Genomic DNA, 19,888 nt, shown 5'->3' with positions numbered 1-19,888 from the left:
AGGTATCTATACAATGAAGTGTTAGGACTAACCAATGTCTCACCTGCATAGGTATCTATACAATGAAGTGTTAGGACTAACCAATGTCTCACCTGCATAGGTATCTATACAATGAAGTGTCAATTACAAAATCAAACGTAATATTCAAACTCAAACTCATGTGTCTATACTAAGATCTATTTATAAATCTTTTCTCAAATTCGTGAGACTATTTATGGGACAAATAATTAACATACTTTATAAAGTCAACTAAAATATGCTTGGTTTAAATTAAAATTCTTGACTTTTCAGTTATTCACTTTTGATATTTATGTAATATTTGGTCTATAAAAAACATTTATATATAAAGTTTTTTTTGTTTTTTTTTTATTTTTTCATTAAAGATAAACAGAAGGCAAAGCTAAGCAAAAGAAGAAAAACGGATAGCCCAATTCACCCAAAAGGGGATCACAGGCCATGATGAACCAATTCGTGTGGGCGTCTTGTAAATGACACCAAATCGAATCTGTTAAGAACGCAGGTTAACTGTTCAACCATTTAAAATCACCCATCAAATCAAATCACAGACGACCAATTGTGAAATTGGTTGGTGTAAGACAACATTCTATATTGGAAAAGACTTTAGCCCACCAATCGGTAACAAGAATAGTTGCAATGATATCAAGGTTTGGTCTTTTCTGTTCCATCCTAAAATAGCCACCAAACAATTATCAACTAAAATTTCCATTGATTTTATCTATTTCCATCACAAACAAACTTATTCAAAGAGTTCAAATACTAATAATGTTGCAAGAAAGAACATATGATCATTGTAATCTTTCAGATTACTTTTAACAACCTGGAGAAACGAAAGATATCAATTTGCATTTGAAATTTTGAAGCCTGAAGCGATAGTACACTAGGCAATTGACAAAGAAAAGAACTAACCACAGGAATAAGCATGTGCAAAACAACCATGAACGTATTGCAACTCAAAGATGGTTGCCACATATGGTTAAAAACTCACAGAAAAGTCTGTTTATTGCCTCTGGCACCATGTGTTAAAGAAAATAATAGCAAGTTTCAGGCAGCAAGACTAAGATACAAAAGCATTCGGGAAACAAATTATTGACCAGAAACACCTTTGAGGCACACTGACCCTGCAAAAATAAAGAAAAGGAAGGGGTTAAATTTAGATGAAATATATGCGAACGTAGTTTATCGTACAATTTCATGCATAAGTTATATGAAAGATTCACAACCTGCATGAACAATTATGATGCTTAAAACTAAAAGCATAGATTCTGAGTTTTACAGCCCAGGAGAGGTTGTCACAATACATTGAGTCGACCCAACTAAAAAGTAGGATAAGTTGGACAAGGATTGGTCAATACAGGCCAAGAATCTATCTGATTTGTAGTTATTTGCACAAGAATGAAATGAAAGGAGGTTTAAAATCTGGAAAGGTAAGCCATGCTGCGAGCGTATAACACGGACACTTTGTTTCCCTTAAACATCCTTTAGATACTTCTTATCGTACTCTTTTAATCCAGAAATAACAAAACTTCATTCTTAGGAAATAAAATGGACTTACTAGTACAGTATGAGTATATATTTTTCCGCAGGTTCTTATTACGGAAATTAGGCATATCCTAAGACAAGGTACTTTCAACAGGCAACAACTACAAGAATTCATTAAGAGCACTGAAATGTCCTAATTTGTGGGGAAAAAGTGAGTACAGACGAACTCAAAACTGCAAGGCTAGGCCTCATGGGTGAATAATACTCGCATGCACCACATACACCATTCATTAAGTTCTGAAGAAAAAAAAAAGAAAAATGTCACTACTTAGTGTTTATATGTTCCATAGAAAAGCACAATCATTCAAAAGTTACATGTGCTCGTCTCCTTTTTCTTTGACCTTTTAAGCACCGAACATGCAGAGATTAAACTGAGTTTAGCATATAAGCAATAAAAAAACAAAAATTTTGAAAACGCACATCGCTTCTAAATTTAGTCTCGATGGCACCAAAATTCAAGAAGTTAGACCCCAAGCCTGTGAGTTTTGTAACATGGGTCATTTTGTGAGATGTAAATCTGCCTGCTTTCCACGTGAGAAGTCATATTCACGGTCAGATAAACACAAACAACTCAAGACCATCAGCTATGCCAGAATTAGCAGAATTTTCTTATTAAGGAACTAAAGATAGTCGACTATGAATGCAGCTAAAACAGTTTCTATGAGCACATAGAACAAAAATACCTAGGTAAAGTGGATTTGGTGAGTTGTAATATAGACAAAGGATGAAAAAAGAAGATGATAGGTCCTTGTTTAATCCAAATAGTTGCTTAGAGCGGGGTAGAATAACACATTATTTGACTCTGGTATCTTCTCTCCAAATCATAAAGTCCCTTTTCTCCAAATAAAAATGACGCACGTAATATAGACGCACGGAAGTTTTCACGAGAAAAAATGTCTACGTATATATCGTGTGCTGAATGCTCTCGTAGAGTTAAAAGATCCAGCGGGAAACAATCTTGATCGCATGTTACAAATATTAATCACAACACACAAAGAAGATCATTTGAGCAAAGCTAAATACAACATGATAATAACAATTGACTTGGTTTTCAGATGATGACAATGTAAATAGGAAACATATTCCACAGATATGATGAAATTCGATGATTTGGGACACAAATACTCATTTTATGCACGAATTGAACCCTAATCGATCACAATCCAAGAAAACCTAAACACGACTTGGCCTATAAAATCCTAATCACTCAAAGCAATGCTGAGACAAATACTACAGAGTGGAATCCATACCTCAAGACATGGGGAATTCAATCAGTGGCCACCATGCTCTTTGGCGTGTTGCTGATGTTCAAGGTGGCGCCGTTCCTCAGGGAGCGCAAGGAGGTAGGATAAGATCATACCGCCATAGCAGACATGGAGAAGAGGGTCAATCGAGCTGGTCTGAATGTACTTGGCGTGGTAGTTGTCGAGACCTCTCTGCACTGCCTTCTTCACAGAGTCAATGGTGAGCATCGGCTTCACGTAGCCAGGCAGCTCCTTAACCTTCAAGCCCCTGATTTCCGAGAAGAATTGCCTCATTGCCATCTTGCCCCGATTTGCAGAGAAAAAAATCAAACCCTAATCCTAGAACAAGCGATCGGGATCGAAACTTGAGAAGAATCGTTGGAACAGGCGAGAGACGTCGATTGGGCGAAAAGAAATTCTACGGCAATAGCATTTGTTTGCATCCGAATGAATGGTAATTCAATCGTGACCGTTCAGTAATTTGGCCTCACTTGTCAAATTGAACGTTCGAGATTACGACAAATGTTCGTTCACGATTGGCTTCAGCCTCCTTGTTTGGACTAATTTTGATCGTCCACGTCTACCTTGACTTCTGGTCAATTACATTAGGTCAAGAATTAAATTATTCAACTATATAAAATTAAGTCTTCATTATATAAAAGCATCCATAAAATAATTTATTTAAAAAGATCATAAAATAAAATAAAAGTTAAATATTTTAATGTAAAACGTATAACAAATATTATTTAATGTTTTTAATTCTTAAAAAAAGAAAAAACTCAAATAATTAAAAAATAGAAGAAATGAAATGAAAATAGGCATTTCTAATTTTGAGAAATTAATAAATCAAATTTCTATTTTAATTATCATTATACTCACGGAATAAACACACACCGTCAATATTTTTGGCGCAATTTACGACATTTTAAATTAATTAATTAATTTTTTTTTTTTAGATAATTCTATAAAAATATATGTATATATTGCGGATAAATTATTCCGAAAAAGAATTTCTTTATCGAGATTAATCCTCGATTCTGAAAGTTCTTCCGCACACCCAGAGCTTAAAGGTGAGGGAGCTCCTCTTCAATTTATAGCGTTCAAATTTCATCTGGTTTCTTCGCATGGCCCGAATTCTATCTTTATCGCAATCTTTCATCTCCGCCAAGTTGCAATCTGCGCCTTTGAAATTATCGCTGTTGATTCCGTCTTCCTTTGTCCTCGGTCATCGGAACCGATCTACACGTTCCGGCAAGGTCAAGTTTATCGAAATTGACCTCGAATCGTCCTCTTTCGCGGCTGATTCAGAGGTTCTTGCTATTAGGAAACTGGACGACTTTGTACAGAAGATTATCGTTGAGCGATCGACTCCGGATTGGCTTCCGTTTGTTCCCGGTTCCTCATTTTGGGTTCCTCCTCGCCGTAATAAACCACGCAAGGTGGTCGATCTGTTCGATAAATTGGTTGAACCGCTCACCAAAGAGGAGTCTCCTTCCCTTGCTAACGCCCGTGGTTGGCCCTGCTTGGATTTCTTCGCCAAAGGTATATGTGTGTGTATATATATATATATATATATATTATTCTTTTTGTTTTTGTTCCCCGATCGCGTTGAGTTATTCGATAGATATGTCTTTAGTGGTTGATTAATGTGGGGAGGGATGATTGAAAGCGGTGATTTTTCGGCCTTATTAGTCTTGTCGTTTGTACTACAACTGTAGGTGAACCGACTTAAGATGAATTTGTGTTATTCGCTATTAATTCAGAGTGATAGAATTACCGTATGCTTTCTGAATTGGAGTGGTAAATCAACCATATTTTTCTTTAAATATAAAACACTACTGCGTCGTTGGTGCATATGAATTGGGACGGTACTTCTGATAGCTTTATGTGATTACTTTGGCTGATCTAATTCTTACTGTCTTGACATTTTAGCCGAATCTTAATTCAGAATTATAATCTGCAGTTTACCCCAAATTATGGTCGAGTATATGTGAAAAGTTTGATGTAATATCTTCTGTCTCAACATTTTAGCCGAATCTTAATTCAGAATTACAATCTGCAGTTGCACTCAGGATGTAAAACATGTGAGGGAATACTGTAAGATATGTTTATGGCTTATATCAACTCATTACTAGTCACGTGATTTTGTAGTTTCGAGTTATGAAGAACAACTTGAAATCCCAGATGACTGAGAGTAGTGGTTTTGATAAAGATTGCAATTCACCAAGCATCACTAAATTACAGAAAATAAGAAACCCCTGGACATTTGCTCTAACCCCCAACTTCTTGAGCTGGTCGAGATTTGGGCATATGGTCGTAATCATGATTGTGTGCATTGACATAGTTATTTGATTTAGCTTTGACCATTTCATGGTTGTTCTGGCCTAATATGCAAAAATTTTGTAGTGAAACTAAGAGATTTCGATAGGGTGTAGGATAACGTTCCTTTCTTCTAGCTATCATGCCTTGTGAAAGCAGAAGTATAGATGTTTTATATATATATATATATATATATCTAAATGCACAGCATTGTTTCTATCATTTTTCAATTTGTGCGATCCTTGCACAGGGCCATATCTTCATATTCTCCTAATTTTTTACCACGTCCCCGAAGGAACTATGCATTCAGTATTGTTGCGAACTTACAAATACTGGATTTGATTTGAGCTTGAAAATCTCAGCTCTAATTTGTTAAAGATGATGATCAGATATGTTCGATTAAATGAATCCATGTCATAATTTTTGCTTTTCAACGGGAGATTCTGTTGGCTGCCAGTTTATGATCTTGAATAATAGTATTCCCAGCTTCACAATCTATAGGTTGAATAAACATATTCCATTTTTTTGTAATTGTTTAGTTGGTTAACTTTTTTAAATTTGGCTCCTTTTATCTCGCGCTTTCATTTTTTTTCTTCCTTCATCTTATCCCAATGAATGTTTGATTCTTTGTTAAAAAAAGGTGTATTTCCAGCTACAAGCCTCATGCAATGATTCCAGTGATGAAGTCCAGTAGTTCACAATGAAGCATGCAAAGGGATTTATGCTTGTCACCCATTTGGTGATGGGGATAGGAGTCAAAATATTTGCATCCCCATTTCAGCAGTTAAATTTATTAAAATTTTGCCTTAAAAACTGAGCTTATTTGTATTTTTTTTGTTAATTTCTTTACGAAACTGCCTATTTTTTGTACTAATCATATTCATGGAATGATGACATTTTTACATGAATGCAGAGTCCATCTCTGGAGCAACTCGATTAGTTCCGGTAGACAGTGAATTGGAAACTTCAAATGAGTTGGAGTTAGAGATTGAGGTGAAGACGCCAACAAGTACAGATAACTCAAACCAGCCCGAGGATTGAGATAGATGAACCTCATACCTCATCCACCAATGCAGTTGGGTCGGTAAACTCAGCCTTATTAACCAAGTCCAGCGTGTCGAAGTATCTGATATACTAATGTGCAACGGTACTGCTCTTAATTTACATGGTTCATCTGTGTGCGCGTGCAGGGTCATTAGATGGTTGTTGGAGATGCGAGAGACCGAGTAGAGTGGAAAGTGATGGTGACGAGAGGTCGATACCTTACAGATGGTTCTAGTTTGACTGCTGTGGAATTCACTTCCATTTGCTTAGTCCCGACTGCCCTGTCTATTTTGAAGCCCACTTTACGCTCCCTCCCTAAACTAGTGGTTGTTTATGTTTCGTTCGTTGTTTTTGGACTGATTACTTTAGGAGCTCCAAATTCACCAGCTTGTTATTTAAATGAAGTGAATTCTCAGGATCTTGTCGTCCCCTCCCAGCTCTATCTATGCACAGACACAATAAGAACTCTTCCTTATGTATGTATAAAGTAACTACTGATAAAATGTTGTCCAGTTCAAGTGCCAGAAGATTAATCTCAGTTCTTAGTTGCAATATCTTCCAGACTGCTTGAAACTTTTGTGCTATTTGTATACGAAATTCTCTTTATAGGGTTGGTTATGCGTAGCAAACATTGATGGTTTGCCTCTCTTCTGATCTGTTCTATGGAAGGAAGGATGTATGATCTGTTAGGAACTGCAGTCACAATGCCTTAATAGTTTGGGCGAATGGCATTACTCCAAAAAAAAAAGGCTTGTGTTTCATTTGGGCTTAGTATCGCGTTTTGGGCCTCACGTTGGGCCTCAAGTTGGAGAAGAGATGTTTAGGGATTAATGGGTTAACTTGAAAATTAATTAGGACTTTTAGATATGGCTAAATTATAATCTCTATTTTTAATAATAGGCTATTATAATTAGCATTGGACGAAAATGCCCTTACCAACCTTTTCTAGTTTTATAAACAACTAAAGTAAGTCTAAACAATGCCACGTTACAAGGAAGGAGAGATGCAATTTACATAACAAAATCTAATTAAACAAGTAATATTAAAAAAATAAAAATAAAAACCCTCCAAATTCTTAATAGAGAAATTTGTAAAGAAAAAAAATACAAAATAATAATAATAAATTGTGAGACTGACAGCGATACGTAACGAGTCAAAGTAGACAATATCTGCTAGCGGTTGGCTTAAGCTGTTAAAAATGGTATCAGAGTCGACGGTATGCTAGTGAAGACGTTGGGGTCAAAGTAGACAATATCTGCTAGCAGTTGGCTTGAGCGGTTAAAATTGGTATCAAAGTCGACAATATGCTAGTGAAGACGTTGGAGTCAAGGGAGTGGATTGTGAGGTCTCACGTCGATTGCAGAGGGGAATGAAACATTTCTTCTAAAAGTGTAAAAACCTCTCCTTAGTATACACGTTTTAAAAATCGTGAGTTTGACACCGATACTTAATGAACCAAAACGAGATAAAAGGTCTAAAACTTAGTTTTTTAAATTGGAAATTAAAAAATATGCAATAATTGGATATGGCTAGGATTGAAACGTTTGAACAATTAAAAAAAAAAAAGTCATTTTTAGTTACTGATCATATTTTTTAAATATTAAAATATTTTTAAATGATGTGATAGTTGACCATAAAATAATATATTTTTATTGAAATAAGCAAAAATAAATAAATAAATAAAAGTTGAATGGAGAAATGTTAAAATATTTTTTAAAGAACAATAAAATTATTATATTCAAGCAACAAAATAATAAAAATAAAATGAATATTATAAATATTTTTTCTTCCCAAAATCAAAATATTGGAACAAAGACTTCAAGTGATAGGCATACTTTTCTATTTTGTTTAGAAAAAGAATATAATAATAAAAAAGAGGAAAATTTTGAATTTCAAAATTCTATATTCACTTTCAAATTCAAATAATTTATTTAAATAAAAACAAAACGACACGTCTCAGCTCGTTACAAAAACTAGCATGCTCTCGAAGGCACTACTTGTGCATTTTAATTAATTTATGTACTAAACTTTTAATTAAATTATGATATTATCTTAAAAAATTCACGTCAAATCAACGCTACTAATATTGACATCCATACTTATCTTCCTACGAGATTAGAGAAGCAATTACAACTTAATTATTTTTTAATGCCAACTTTCCAATTAATAATCTTATTTAATTCTTCTAAACTTCTCAATCATTTTCCCGTTGACTTTCATTTTTTTAATATTTTTCATAGAAATTATAATTTGATTTTTTAAATATTTTTCATAGAAATTATAATTTGAGTAAATTTAATGAAACCTTGAATATTATAATTATTGATTCATTAATGGAAAACAAATAATTAAGACTCAATAATTTTATCATAATTTATTCTCATTTTCGCTGTTTTACATTAATTAATCGCTCTCTTCAAAACATATTAATAATTAAACTCTAATATTTTCCACAAATATTCATTTAAAAATCTACTCGTGAAGCTAAAGAATTAGATTAAATTTTTTATTTTAAAAATTAATTTTATGAATATTATCTTTTCTTTATAATATTTTTTTATTTCATTACCTACTTTAAAAGAAAAAAAAAAACTAAATTTTTAATTTTTAATTTGTAATATTAATTATTTATTAAGTTGACAAACCCTAAAAAAGGAAAGGCAAGGACACTCCATGCCTTTGATGACTTTTTAAGTGTTATTTATTGTCTGCTAACGGGTTGTTTTTTTGCATTTCCTCTAAACAATTAAAGGATTTCATATTTACATAAGTGATTTTAATGATATACGAAGATGACAAAAACACCCTCGTGTTGTTACTACAATCCATTGCCTGTAATCATTCCGTCCACCTCCATTAACTAGCTACACTAACCACCACTCCATCACTGATTACCAATTTGGAGGCCTCTATCGACCACAACGATTGATCTTATAGTGTTTGATAGCTGATAGTTTTTATGATATATAAAAATGACCAAAATACCCTCACACTATTACTACCACTAATCACTCGCAATCATTCTGTCCATCTCAATTAACTAGTGTCACTAACCTCCACTCTATCATTGATAACCAATTCGGTGACCTCCATCAACAACGGTCGACTTGTATAGTGTTCGATAGTTGTTCGTTATAGTAACTTAACATTAGTAAAAGTATTTTAGAGTTACTTGTGAAAAAACATAACTAAATATATTTTTTTTAAATTTTATATTTATTTTGCGTTTGAACTACGAAAATTCCATGGTTGTATCGTATTTTAATACAGGGACATTAAGCCATTTTAGTCTTTTTATATAAATTATTTAATGCAAAGCTTATGTGACATGTATTTTCAGTCAGCACAAAACTATATTTTTATGTTTTTTAGTACATCCTGATATTTTTAACAAATGAAGCAAAGAGTCAAACCTTGACTTTTCAAATATATGCCAAAGTCTTGTATTAAATGACCAAGAAATTTAATCCATAACAATTATAATTAATTTTGTGTCGAATTTTAAAAATATAATTTTTTGAAAACTATATTAAAATATATTTATTATTCTAAACATTCAATAATAAATAAAAAAATATACCTTGTTAATATAAATATAATTTTTATTTTCGTCTATCTTAGTCATATTATCCTCATAATCTATCTCATTCAGATGTAATATCGATTCATTTATGCATCTCTCATCTACTCAAATAAATTGAGATTGAAAGTTGTGTCGATTTTAAACTTTAAAAACTTTTAAAATTGTATTTGTCTTTAACCTATGATGTCTTGCGAGTATGTTCGAGAGTTTAAAAAATATAATTTAAATTATTAGAATATAAAAATAAAATGGAGTGGAAAATGTGAGTGGCGGTAGTATGGTATAAAAAGGAGGCAGGGTGCAGAAAAGAATTCGCAACCTCCATAAGTTCTGGTGAAGCTCTTCTCTCAATTAGGTAAGTTCTTCTCATCTTCAATGGCTTTTCTCTACTTTTCTCTCTCTCCATTTCACTGAAAAAGGCTTCCGCCGGTATCGGAACTAACTGTATGTTAATTGATCAAGGTCGGAGAAGGGGAAATGGCCGGAAAACTCAGTCTCGAGGAAATCAAGAACGAAACTGTTGACCTGGTACGTAATCGCCTCCAAATTTCCTTCGCAAATTACGGATTGAGCGATTTTACTGTATCGCGCGTTTCTGATTCTATCTCAGATTTCTTAGATTCACGCTCTGGTTCTCCATCTTCCTCAATTTTTCGACCTAATTGTATATGCATGAAATGAGTACCAAAATCAAGTAATTGTGGATTCAGGGCTTTTTTTTTTTTTTTTTTTTTTTTTTTTTTTTTTGGCGCGAAGGAAAAAACGGTCCCTTTCACGTTGCCGTTTCATCGCACGTGTATATTAAAATATTAGAATAATTTGATAATTTTTATTTATTTATAAATCTCATCCTTCTTCTAAGTAGATTTTTTTTAATGTTAGTTTGAATAAATTTAAAATTTAGTCCATGCAGTTTCAAAGAAAAAAGTCGGCTGAAAGCTTTATAAATAATTTATTTTCTCAACTATAGAGAATTCGATCATAAGGATAATATTCTATTTTCTTAAATTATTACAAAATGAAATAGCTGGATGTAATTAAATTATAAATTGGATTCTTATAATTTTTAAAAAATAAGATTTAGTTTTATTTGTTTTAAAGATTAATATTAGTACATATGATTTGATGAATAAAGAGTAATTCTAACTATGGATGAAAATTTTAACGGATAAAATTCTTACTTTAAAAAAATAATATCTACTTTTATGAGAATTATTAAATTGTATGACAAAATTCTAACTTATATATATTTTATGAGAATTTATTAAATTATATGTTACTCCCACTCATTAGAATAAAATTAGAATTTTCAAAATTTTCATTAATACTATTTTTTTTTTCAAAATTTCAAAAAATATCTTTAAATTAAAAAAAAAATATATCTCTAAACATTTTATAAAAAACTCAAAAATATTTTTTTCGCTTGGTACAATATTTTAAAAATATTATGAATTTTTCAAAATAAAATAAAACATTTGTAAATAATGTATAAATAGAATGTTTTTGTCGTTTTTGTCTATATAGTGATATTAAGAACTTTTTTTAAAATTTTTTTTATAAAAGTAAAAAGTTGTTAATATTATTTAAAATTTTATGAATAATTTTTAAATACGTAAAAATATTTTTAAATTATTTAAAAAAAATTGCTCGACATTAATGAAATTTTTTGAAGTTTAAGGTATTTTTAAAACACTCAGACTATTGTTAAAACAAAATATTAACTGTTTTCGTCCAAAACTAATGATAATGATATTTTTTTTAATATTTAAGGATATCGTTGAGACTTTTGAAACTTTAGAGATATTTTTTAGACATAGTACAAATTTGATTTACAGGAGAAAATCGGGATCGAGGAAGTATTTGAGCTACTGAAATGTGGCCCCGAAGGTCTGTCAACTCCGGAGGGGGAAAACAGGCTCCAGATATTCGGTCCCAACAAATTAGAAGAGAAAAAGGTCTGCAAAAAAGAACAAAAAAAAAAACTCCCCAATACTGTCATGTTTGTTTAATCATACTTGAGGATTCCACTGACGTGTTTATGAACAGGAAAGCAAATTTCTGAAGTTCTTGGGGTTCATGTGGAATCCCTTGTCTTGGGTTATGGAAGCCGCAGCTTTGATGGCTATTGCTTTGGCTAATGGTGATGGACAGCCTCCAGATTGGGAAGACTTTGTGGGTATTATATGTTTGCTGGTCATCAACTCCACTATCAGTTTCATTGAAGAAAATAACGCTGGGAATGCTGCTGCTGCTCTCATGGCTGGCCTTGCCCCTAAAACTAAGGTTAGCCCAAAAAGTCTCAAACAACTTATACTTAATTGTTAGGATCACTTACCACTCTGAGCTGCCTAACAATTCTCAACAATCTTCCCCTCGAACAAAGTATACTATAGAGCCTCTCCTTAATTGAGGTTCGACTCCTTTTCTGGAGTCCTCGAACAAAATACACCATTTGTTTGACACTGTTGAGCCTCCCCTAAGGTCTATGGAGCCCTCGAACAGACTCGACTCCTTCTCTGGAGTCCTCGAACAAAGCACTTGAGTCACTTTTGACTACACCTTCGAGGCTCACAACTTCTTTGTTCGACATGGGAAGATTCTATTGACATAGCTAAGTTAAGAGCATAACTCTGATACCAGGTTAGAAATCACGAATCTCTACCCTGATATGAATTCCCTGATATGAATTTGATTTGCAGGTGCTGAGAGATGGGAAATGGAGCGAGCAGGATGCTGCAATTTTGGTTCCAGGAGATATCGTTAGTGTAAAGTTGGGGGATATCATCCCAGCTGATGCTCGTCTTCTGGAGGGCGATCCTTTGAAAGTTGATCAATCTGCATTGACTGGAGAATCACTTCCTGTAACCAAGAATCCAGGGGATGGAATCTTCTCTGGTTCAACTTGTAAACAAGGAGAAATCGAAGCTGTTGTCATTGCCACTGGTGTTCATACCTTCTTTGGAAAAGCAGCACATCTTGTAGACAGCACTCACCAAGTTGGCCATTTCCAAAAGGTGCTCACAGCAATTGGGAATTTCTGTATTTGTTCCATTGCTTTAGGAATGCTGGTTGAGATCATTGTCATGTACCCAATTCAACACCGGAGTTACCGCGACGGTATCGACAATCTGCTCGTTCTCTTGATCGGAGGAATACCGATTGCCATGCCAACAGTGTTGTCAGTGACAATGGCTATTGGATCTCATAAGCTGTCCCAACAAGGCGCTATCACTAAGCGTATGACTGCTATTGAAGAGATGGCTGGTATGGATGTCCTGTGCAGTGATAAAACAGGAACATTGACTCTAAACAAGCTTAGTGTTGATGTCAACTTGGTTGAGGTTTTTGCTAATGGTGTGGATAAACAGCATGTGATATTGCTTGCTGCTAGAGCTTCTCGAACTGAAAATCAAGATGCTATTGATGCTGCTATTGTGGGAATGCTAGCTGATCCTAAGGAGGCACGAGCAGGCATAAAAGAAGTGCATTTCTTCCCTTTCAATCCTGTGGATAAGAGAACTGCATTAACTTACATTGATTCCAATGGTAATTGGCATAGAGCAAGCAAAGGTGCTCCAGAACAGGTAATATTAACTTTCATATCCATTTGTTTCATTGAATATTTACTATGTTGTTGTTCTTATAATGAATTTCTGCTCACAGATCTTGACGCTTTGCAACTGCAAGGCCGATGTTAAGAAGAAGGCTCATGCTGTTATCGACAAATTTGCCGAACGTGGTCTTCGCTCGTTGGCTGTTGCGAGACAGGTCTTGATTATGTTCAATGTGTAACGCTCCAAGCCCCACCGCTAGCAGATATTATCCTCTTTGGGCTTTCCCTCGAGGTTTTTAAAACACGTCTATTAGGGAGAGGTTACTCACACCTTTATAAGGAATGTTTTGTTCTCCTCCCCAACCGATGTGGGATCTTACAATCCACTCCCTTCGGGACCCACCGTCCTCGCTGACACTCGTTCTCTTCTCTAATCGGTGTGGGACCTCCCAATCCAATCCAATCCACCCTTGAGGGAAAACTCAAAAAGACTAAAAAAGAACAATATCTGCAAACAGTAGACTTAGACTTAGAGTGATTCTAATTTAAACTTAATTTGGGGAAATTTGTGTGATCATTGTTATGTCATGTTGGTTCAGGAAGTACCTGAGAAAAGAAAAGAAAGTCCTGGAAGTCCATGGCAGTTCGTTGGTTTATTGCCTCTATTTGATCCTCCAAGGCATGACAGTGGAGAAACCATCAAAAGAGCTCTCCATTTAGGTGTGAATGTCAAGATGATTACTGGTAATTAATTCAACTCAATCAAGTTAATCATATCCATTCATTGTGTTTCTTAGATTATTCTGTCTCTGAGCTCTCCATCAATGCAGGTGATCAGCTCGCCATCGCCAAAGAGACGGGTCGACGACTCGGAATGGGGACGAACATGTACCCATCTGCATCATTACTTGGTCAACACAAGGATGAAAGCATTGCAGGTCTTCCTATAGAAGAGTTAATTGAAAAGGCAGATGGATTTGCTGGAGTTTTTCCTGGTGAGATTGATTTTCAATCACCACTTACTGAAATAAACTACCGTAAAAGTTCATTTATTACGTGAGTTTCATAAGGGTGTGGAAAACTCTCACTAGTAGACACGTTTTAAAATCGTGACATCGACGGCTATACATAACGAGCCAAAGTGAACAATATCTGCTAGCGGTAGGTTTGAGCTATTATAAATGGCATCAGAGCCAGACACCGGGCGATGTGCCAACGAGGACATTGGGCCCTCAAGAGGGGTAGATTGTAAGATCTCAGATCGGTTGGAGTGGGGAACGAAGCATTTCTTATAAGGGTGTGGAAACCTTTTCCTAGTAGACGCATTTTAAAACCATGAGACTGACGGCGGTACGTAACGGACCAAAGCGGATAATATCTGCTAGCAGTGAGTTTGAGCTGTTAAAAATGGTATCAGAGCTAAACACTGGGCGGTGTGTCAGCAAAGATGCTAGGCTCCCAAAGGGGGTAGATTGTGAGATCTCACATCGGTTGGAGAGGGGAACGAAGCATTCCTTATAAGGGTGTAGAAACCTCTCCGTAGTAGACGCGTTTTAAAATAGTGAGGCTGACAGCGATACGTAACGAGCCAAAGCGGACAATATCTACTAGCGGTGGGTTTGGGCTGTTAGAAATGGTATCAAAGCCAGACACTGGGCGGTGGGCCAAATGGTATCAAAGCCAAACACTGGGCAATGGGCCAGCGAGAACGCTGGCTCCCAAGGGGGTGGATTATGAAATCTCACATCGGTTGGAGAGGGGAATGGAACATTCCTTATAAGGGTTTGGAAACCTCTCCCTAATAGACGCGTTTTAAAATCATGAGGCTGACGACAATACGTAACGAGCCAAAGCGGACAATATTTGCTAAAAGTAAGTTTGAGCGGTTACAAATCATGTAGTCTGAAATCTCCATTCTTGAATGTTTAGAGCACAAGTACGAGATCGTGAGGAAGTTGCAAGAGAGGAAACATATTTGTGGAATGACCGGAGACGGCGTAAACGACGCTCCGGCACTGAAGAAAGCTGACATTGGAATAGCAGTTGCTGATGCTACTGATGCTGCTAGAAGTGCTTCTGATATTGTCCTTACAGAGCCTGGCTTGAGTGTTATCATCAGTGCTGTTCTTACAAGTAGAGCTATCTTCCAAAGAATGAAGAATTACACAGTCAGTCTTCCACCAGCCTCCCTTAGATCAACCATTTCCCTCATGATTTCAGCTAACCATTCCCCTCTTCTTTTGCAGATTTATGCAGTTTCGATCACTATACGTATCGTGGTATGTATCCGAACCTGTTCGTATTCGTACAAATAAGCACATATTCTTATTCTATCTCTATTATTGATCTTAATTGGCAACAAACAGTTTGGTTTCATGCTTATTGCTCTCATATGGAAGTTCGACTTCTCTCCTTTCATGGTTTTGATCATTGCCATTCTAAATGATGGTTAGTATTCTGCCGTTAAATAAGCATTTGATATCGATATCTACTCTCTTATCTGTTACGAATCACGACTCTCTACAATTGTATGATATTGTCTACTTTGAGCATAAACTCTCGTGGTTTTACTTAGAGCTTTCCCAAAAGGCCTCATACCAATGGAGATGTATTCCTTACTTTTAAACTCATGATCGTTTCCTAAAGTAGTTAATGTGGGACTCCCTCCCAACCATCCTCAACATTATCCGCTTCATTGACTAATCTTCCTGATATAGGCACAATCATGACCATCTCAAAGGATAGAGTGAAGCCATCTCCATTACCTGATAGCTGGAAATTGAGAGAGATATTTGCTACTGGCGTTATGCTTGGAGGTTACTTGGCTTTGATGACTGTCATATTCTTCTGGATAATGAGAGAAACAGACTACTTCCCAGTAAGATTCTTCTCAATCCCTTCCTCCTGAGCTGCCGCCAGTTTTGTTAGGAACCACGAACTCTCCACAATGGTATGATATTGTCCACTTTGAGCTTAAGCTCGTGTGGCAATTGCTTTTGGTTTCTCCAAAATGGCTCATACCAATAGAGATGTATTCTTTACTTATAAACTCATGATCAACCCCTTAATTAACCGAGGTGGGACTCCTCTCCCAACAATCCTCCCCTCGAATAAAGTACACCATAGAGCTAAGGCCTATGGAGCCCTCGAACAATCTCTCGACGCTTGACTCCTTCTCTGGAGCGCCCTTGAACAAAGTACACCCTTTGTTCGACACTTGAGTCACTTTTGACTACACCTTCGAGACTCACAACTTCTTTGTTCGACATTGGAAGATTCTATTGACATGAAGTCATACCATGTTAGGAATCACAAACCCTTCACAATGGTATGATATTGACCACTTTTGAGCATAAGCTCTCGTGGCTTTACTTTTGATTTCCCCAAAAGGTCTCATACCAATGGAGGTGTATTCTTTACTCATAATCTGTTTTATCCTCTATTATTTATCAAACCATGAACAATGCACAGGAGAAATTTGGTGTAAGATCTATAAAGGACAGTCCTAAAGAAATGATGGCTGCTCTATACCTACAAGTGAGCATTGTCAGCCAGGCTTTGATCTTTGTGACTCGATCGCGAAGCTGGTCGTACTCCGAACGCCCTGGCTTGCTACTCATGGCTGCTTTCATGGTTGCACAACTGGTAAGGCAAGGTAAAACATTCAAACATTATATTGATATGGGCAGGTAAATGATTGTTTGGGTTGCAGGTTGCAACGCTCATAGCAGTATATGCAAATTGGGGATTTGCAAAGATCAAGGGAGTTGGATGGGGATGGGCTGGTGTAGTCTGGCTTTACAGTATTATTTTCTACATTCCATTAGACTTCATCAAGTTTGCTATTCGATATGCCTTAAGCGGCAAGGCTTGGCTTAACATGCTAGATAACAAGGTATAGGTATAGTTTTAACAATGGCTTTCTCCTAACACTCATTGACCCTTTGCTAACCATGTTTTTCGTGTCGAAAACCAGACCGCCTTTACGACGAAGAAAAACTATGGAATGGCCGAAAGAGAAGCTCAATGGGCTGCCACTCAAAGGACCTTACATGGCCTCCAACCAGCCCCAGAAAGAACCAGCCTGTTCATTGAAAAGAATAGCTACAGAGAGCTGTCTGAGATCGCCGAGCAGGCCAAGAGACGAGCCGAGATTGCTAGGTAACACAAACAAGTTCATTATGTTTAGATTATACTAACATTCACCAATCTACAACGTTTCCGTTACAGGCTTAGGGAGCTCAACACTCTGAAGGGTCATGTTGAATCAGTGGTGAAACTGAAAGGGCTGGATATTGATACAATTCAACAGCATTATACTGTGTAGAATCTGCCATAAAAGTTGCTGCAAGAACAAAGAAGATAAAAGGCCGAGGGGAACAATGTGATTCCCACTAATATATTTTGTTGTCGTCTTAAGAATGAGTTCATGTTTTAATGATTCGTTAATGGAATAAAAAACTAAGCATATCGAAATGTTAGAAGTTTGAATATACTATTTAATAGCCGTTTAAATCCGACCCAAAATCTAAGGATTTGATTCATTAATAGAACAGAAAGCGAAAGGGGAATCGAATTCTTCATTCCCAAAAAGGAATTTTCTTGTTAGAACAAAAGAAAGAACATTAATGGAAAGAATAAGATATTAGGGAGAAGAATGATTTGAGATGAGCAAATAATACATTGCCTAGAAGTTCAAAGCTTTGTACTTGATTCCTGATCCCAACACCTCACAGATTGAAAACTTCCCATTTTCCCAAGATCCAAACAGATCTTGGTTGAAGGCAAATGGTATCAAGTTGAGATTTTGTGTGTCCCCTTCATCACAACCGTTCATAACTTTTATCTTCCCATGTTTTATAAAAGGCAACCGTTAGTAGATATTGTTCCTTTTGATCTGTTACTTATTGTTGTCTGTCTCATAATTTTTAAAATGAGTAGATCAAGGAGAGATTTATACGCACTTATATAAGGAAGACTCCCGATATTTTTAAATTAAAAACTTAATAATTGAGGGATTTTTTTAATTAAAAAAGAAAAAGAAAAAGACATTAAGACAACGTGTGTGGGAGGATATTGTAAGAAAATGGAATGATAAGCTTTGATCCCAACTAAAAAAAGATTCCTCTGTCCCATTCCCCAATGTTTTCTGTTTTTTATTGGTCAATTTTTAAATAATAATAATAATAATATTTATTTATTTATTATTATTATTTTTTTAATTTGTATGGGAAGTCATCCTCCAATTTGATTCAATGAAAGAGGAACCAAAATTAATCCATCAATTTCCCTTTTTATTTATTTATTTATTAAAATAATAAAAAAAACTTTAATTTAATTTCCAAAAATGGCCAATTTCTTGTTCGAACTTTCCTCTCATAGTGCACAATAGATTTTTCCCTTTTTAATTTTTTTTTATTTATAATTACCAATTGAGTTGTTTATTATTATTATTTATTTATTTATTTTATTTTACGTCGTCTGAAAATTTTTCAGAAAATTAAAATGAAATGTCACTTTCTTTTGATCATCTCTATAAAGTCTGTCTTTTTTGTTTTCAATTATTTATATAGACTACGTCATAAATAAAAATATTAAATAGTTGATAAAATTATTATCTTTTGACCAAGGAAATAATAAAATATTGTTTTCTATAATTATTTTTTAAAAACAATTATAAAAGAAAAACTTTTAAATATAAAAAACTGAAGTATGCAATTCAACCAGGATTCTAACATGCCGGACATATATAGATTGTGTTTGGTTGAAATTTTCTTTAGATAAATTTAAAATTTTGGGTTGATTGGATTGATGACTCGAATAAGATTCGTAACCCAACCCAACTCGAATAAGATAGTTGACCGGTAGATCAATTTTATTAGCTTATTCTACACCTCATCTTTAATCACCTCTAATATTATAATTTAACTCTAAGTTCATACCGAGCAGGTTGGCAAACTTAAAAAATGTCTTTTAAATTCTTAAACCGGGGTAACATACTAAAAAAACACATTACATGTTTTATATTGTCCCCTCTCCCTTTGTCCTAAACTTTTAAAAAGGGTCTATTAAATATAGCTCCATTTTAATATATATATATATATATATATATATATATATATATATTAGTTTTCTGGAGTATGTCTATCTCTAATAATAGATAGTTAGTTGACAATATAATTATTTATTCATTTATATTTTAGTTTTTAATAAAATGAATAAGATTAAAAAAAAATATTTATTTGAATGCAATATTCAAACCTTATTAACATCAACTTACATTAATATCACATAAATGGTCTATCATATCTTATTAATAATTATAAATCAATAAATAAAAAATAAAAAATAAAAGTTATTTTATTTCATAAAACTTTAAGATGGCACATATTGATAGAGGTTTTGGGTCACATCTTAAACCTAAAACATACATTATAATAATAATAAAAGTAATAATAATTAAATAACAAAATGGTTTCTTGTATCACTTAATCCCTACTAAAAGGTATCACTTAGTATGCTTTCCATTGGTTTCCTAAAACATTAATGGAAAAATATAATAAGAAAATACTAACGAATAAATAA

At 34.5% G+C, this 19,888-nt stretch overlaps 3 protein-coding genes across 6 annotated transcripts; 2 read left to right on the top strand and 1 right to left on the bottom strand.

The window, feature by feature from the left end:
- Positions 1-843: 843 nt before the first annotated feature.
- LOC111794052 (uncharacterized) lies at positions 844-3,222 on the bottom strand. Its single transcript, XM_023676167.2, has 2 exons — positions 2,811-3,222; positions 844-1,139 (listed from the first exon to the last, which is right to left on the bottom strand). Exon 1 carries the CDS (start codon positions 3,102-3,104, stop codon positions 2,832-2,834), a length of 273 nt encoding a protein of 90 aa, XP_023531935.2. The 5' UTR covers positions 3,105-3,222; the 3' UTR covers positions 844-1,139; positions 2,811-2,831.
- Positions 3,223-3,791: 569 nt separating this feature from the next.
- LOC111793559 (uncharacterized) lies at positions 3,792-6,721 on the top strand. Of its 3 annotated transcripts, none has more exons than XR_015420545.1 (3): positions 3,792-4,346; positions 5,764-5,906; positions 6,037-6,202. XR_015420545.1 is itself a non-coding variant. In XM_023675498.2 (3 exons), the coding sequence occupies exons 1-2, from the start codon at positions 3,929-3,931 to the stop codon at positions 6,162-6,164; spliced, it is 546 nt and encodes a 181-aa protein (XP_023531266.2). In that variant the 5' UTR covers positions 3,798-3,928; the 3' UTR covers positions 6,165-6,207; positions 6,314-6,721. The 3 variants fall into 3 exon arrangements, 2 of the variants coding, with proteins under 2 accessions (XP_023531266.2, XP_023531265.2); XM_023675498.2 differs by lacking the exon at positions 5,764-5,906 and adding an exon at positions 6,314-6,721 and having other exon boundaries at positions 3,798-4,346; positions 6,037-6,207; XM_023675497.2 differs by lacking the exon at positions 5,764-5,906 and adding an exon at positions 6,314-6,721 and having other exon boundaries at positions 3,800-4,346; positions 6,037-6,203.
- Positions 6,722-10,227: 3,506 nt separating this feature from the next.
- LOC111792350 (plasma membrane ATPase 4) lies at positions 10,228-18,074 on the top strand. Of its 2 annotated transcripts, XM_023673752.2 has the most exons (15): positions 10,228-10,278; positions 11,586-11,705; positions 11,797-12,033; positions 12,450-13,334; positions 13,414-13,518; positions 13,903-14,047; positions 14,134-14,298; positions 15,233-15,471; positions 15,550-15,582; positions 15,670-15,751; positions 16,021-16,181; positions 16,775-16,948; positions 17,016-17,198; positions 17,280-17,464; positions 17,534-18,074. In XM_023673752.2, exons 1-15 carry the CDS (start codon positions 10,228-10,230, stop codon positions 17,628-17,630), a joined length of 2,862 nt encoding a protein of 953 aa, XP_023529520.2. In that variant the 3' UTR covers positions 17,631-18,074. The 2 variants fall into 2 exon arrangements, with proteins under 2 accessions (XP_023529520.2, XP_086979517.1); XM_087123391.1 differs by lacking the exon at positions 10,228-10,278 and having other exon boundaries at positions 11,577-11,705; positions 17,534-18,072.
- The last annotated feature ends 1,814 nt before the right edge of the window (positions 18,075-19,888 follow it).

Source organism: Cucurbita pepo, chromosome 4 (assembly GCF_057944985.1).
Source record: "Cucurbita pepo subsp. pepo isolate OVF chromosome 4, ASM5794498v1, whole genome shotgun sequence".
Lineage (NCBI taxonomy): Eukaryota > Viridiplantae > Streptophyta > Magnoliopsida > Cucurbitales > Cucurbitaceae > Cucurbita > Cucurbita pepo.
Note: the sequence above shows the minus strand (reverse complement) of the source record. Positions and strands in the feature narration are given on the sequence as shown.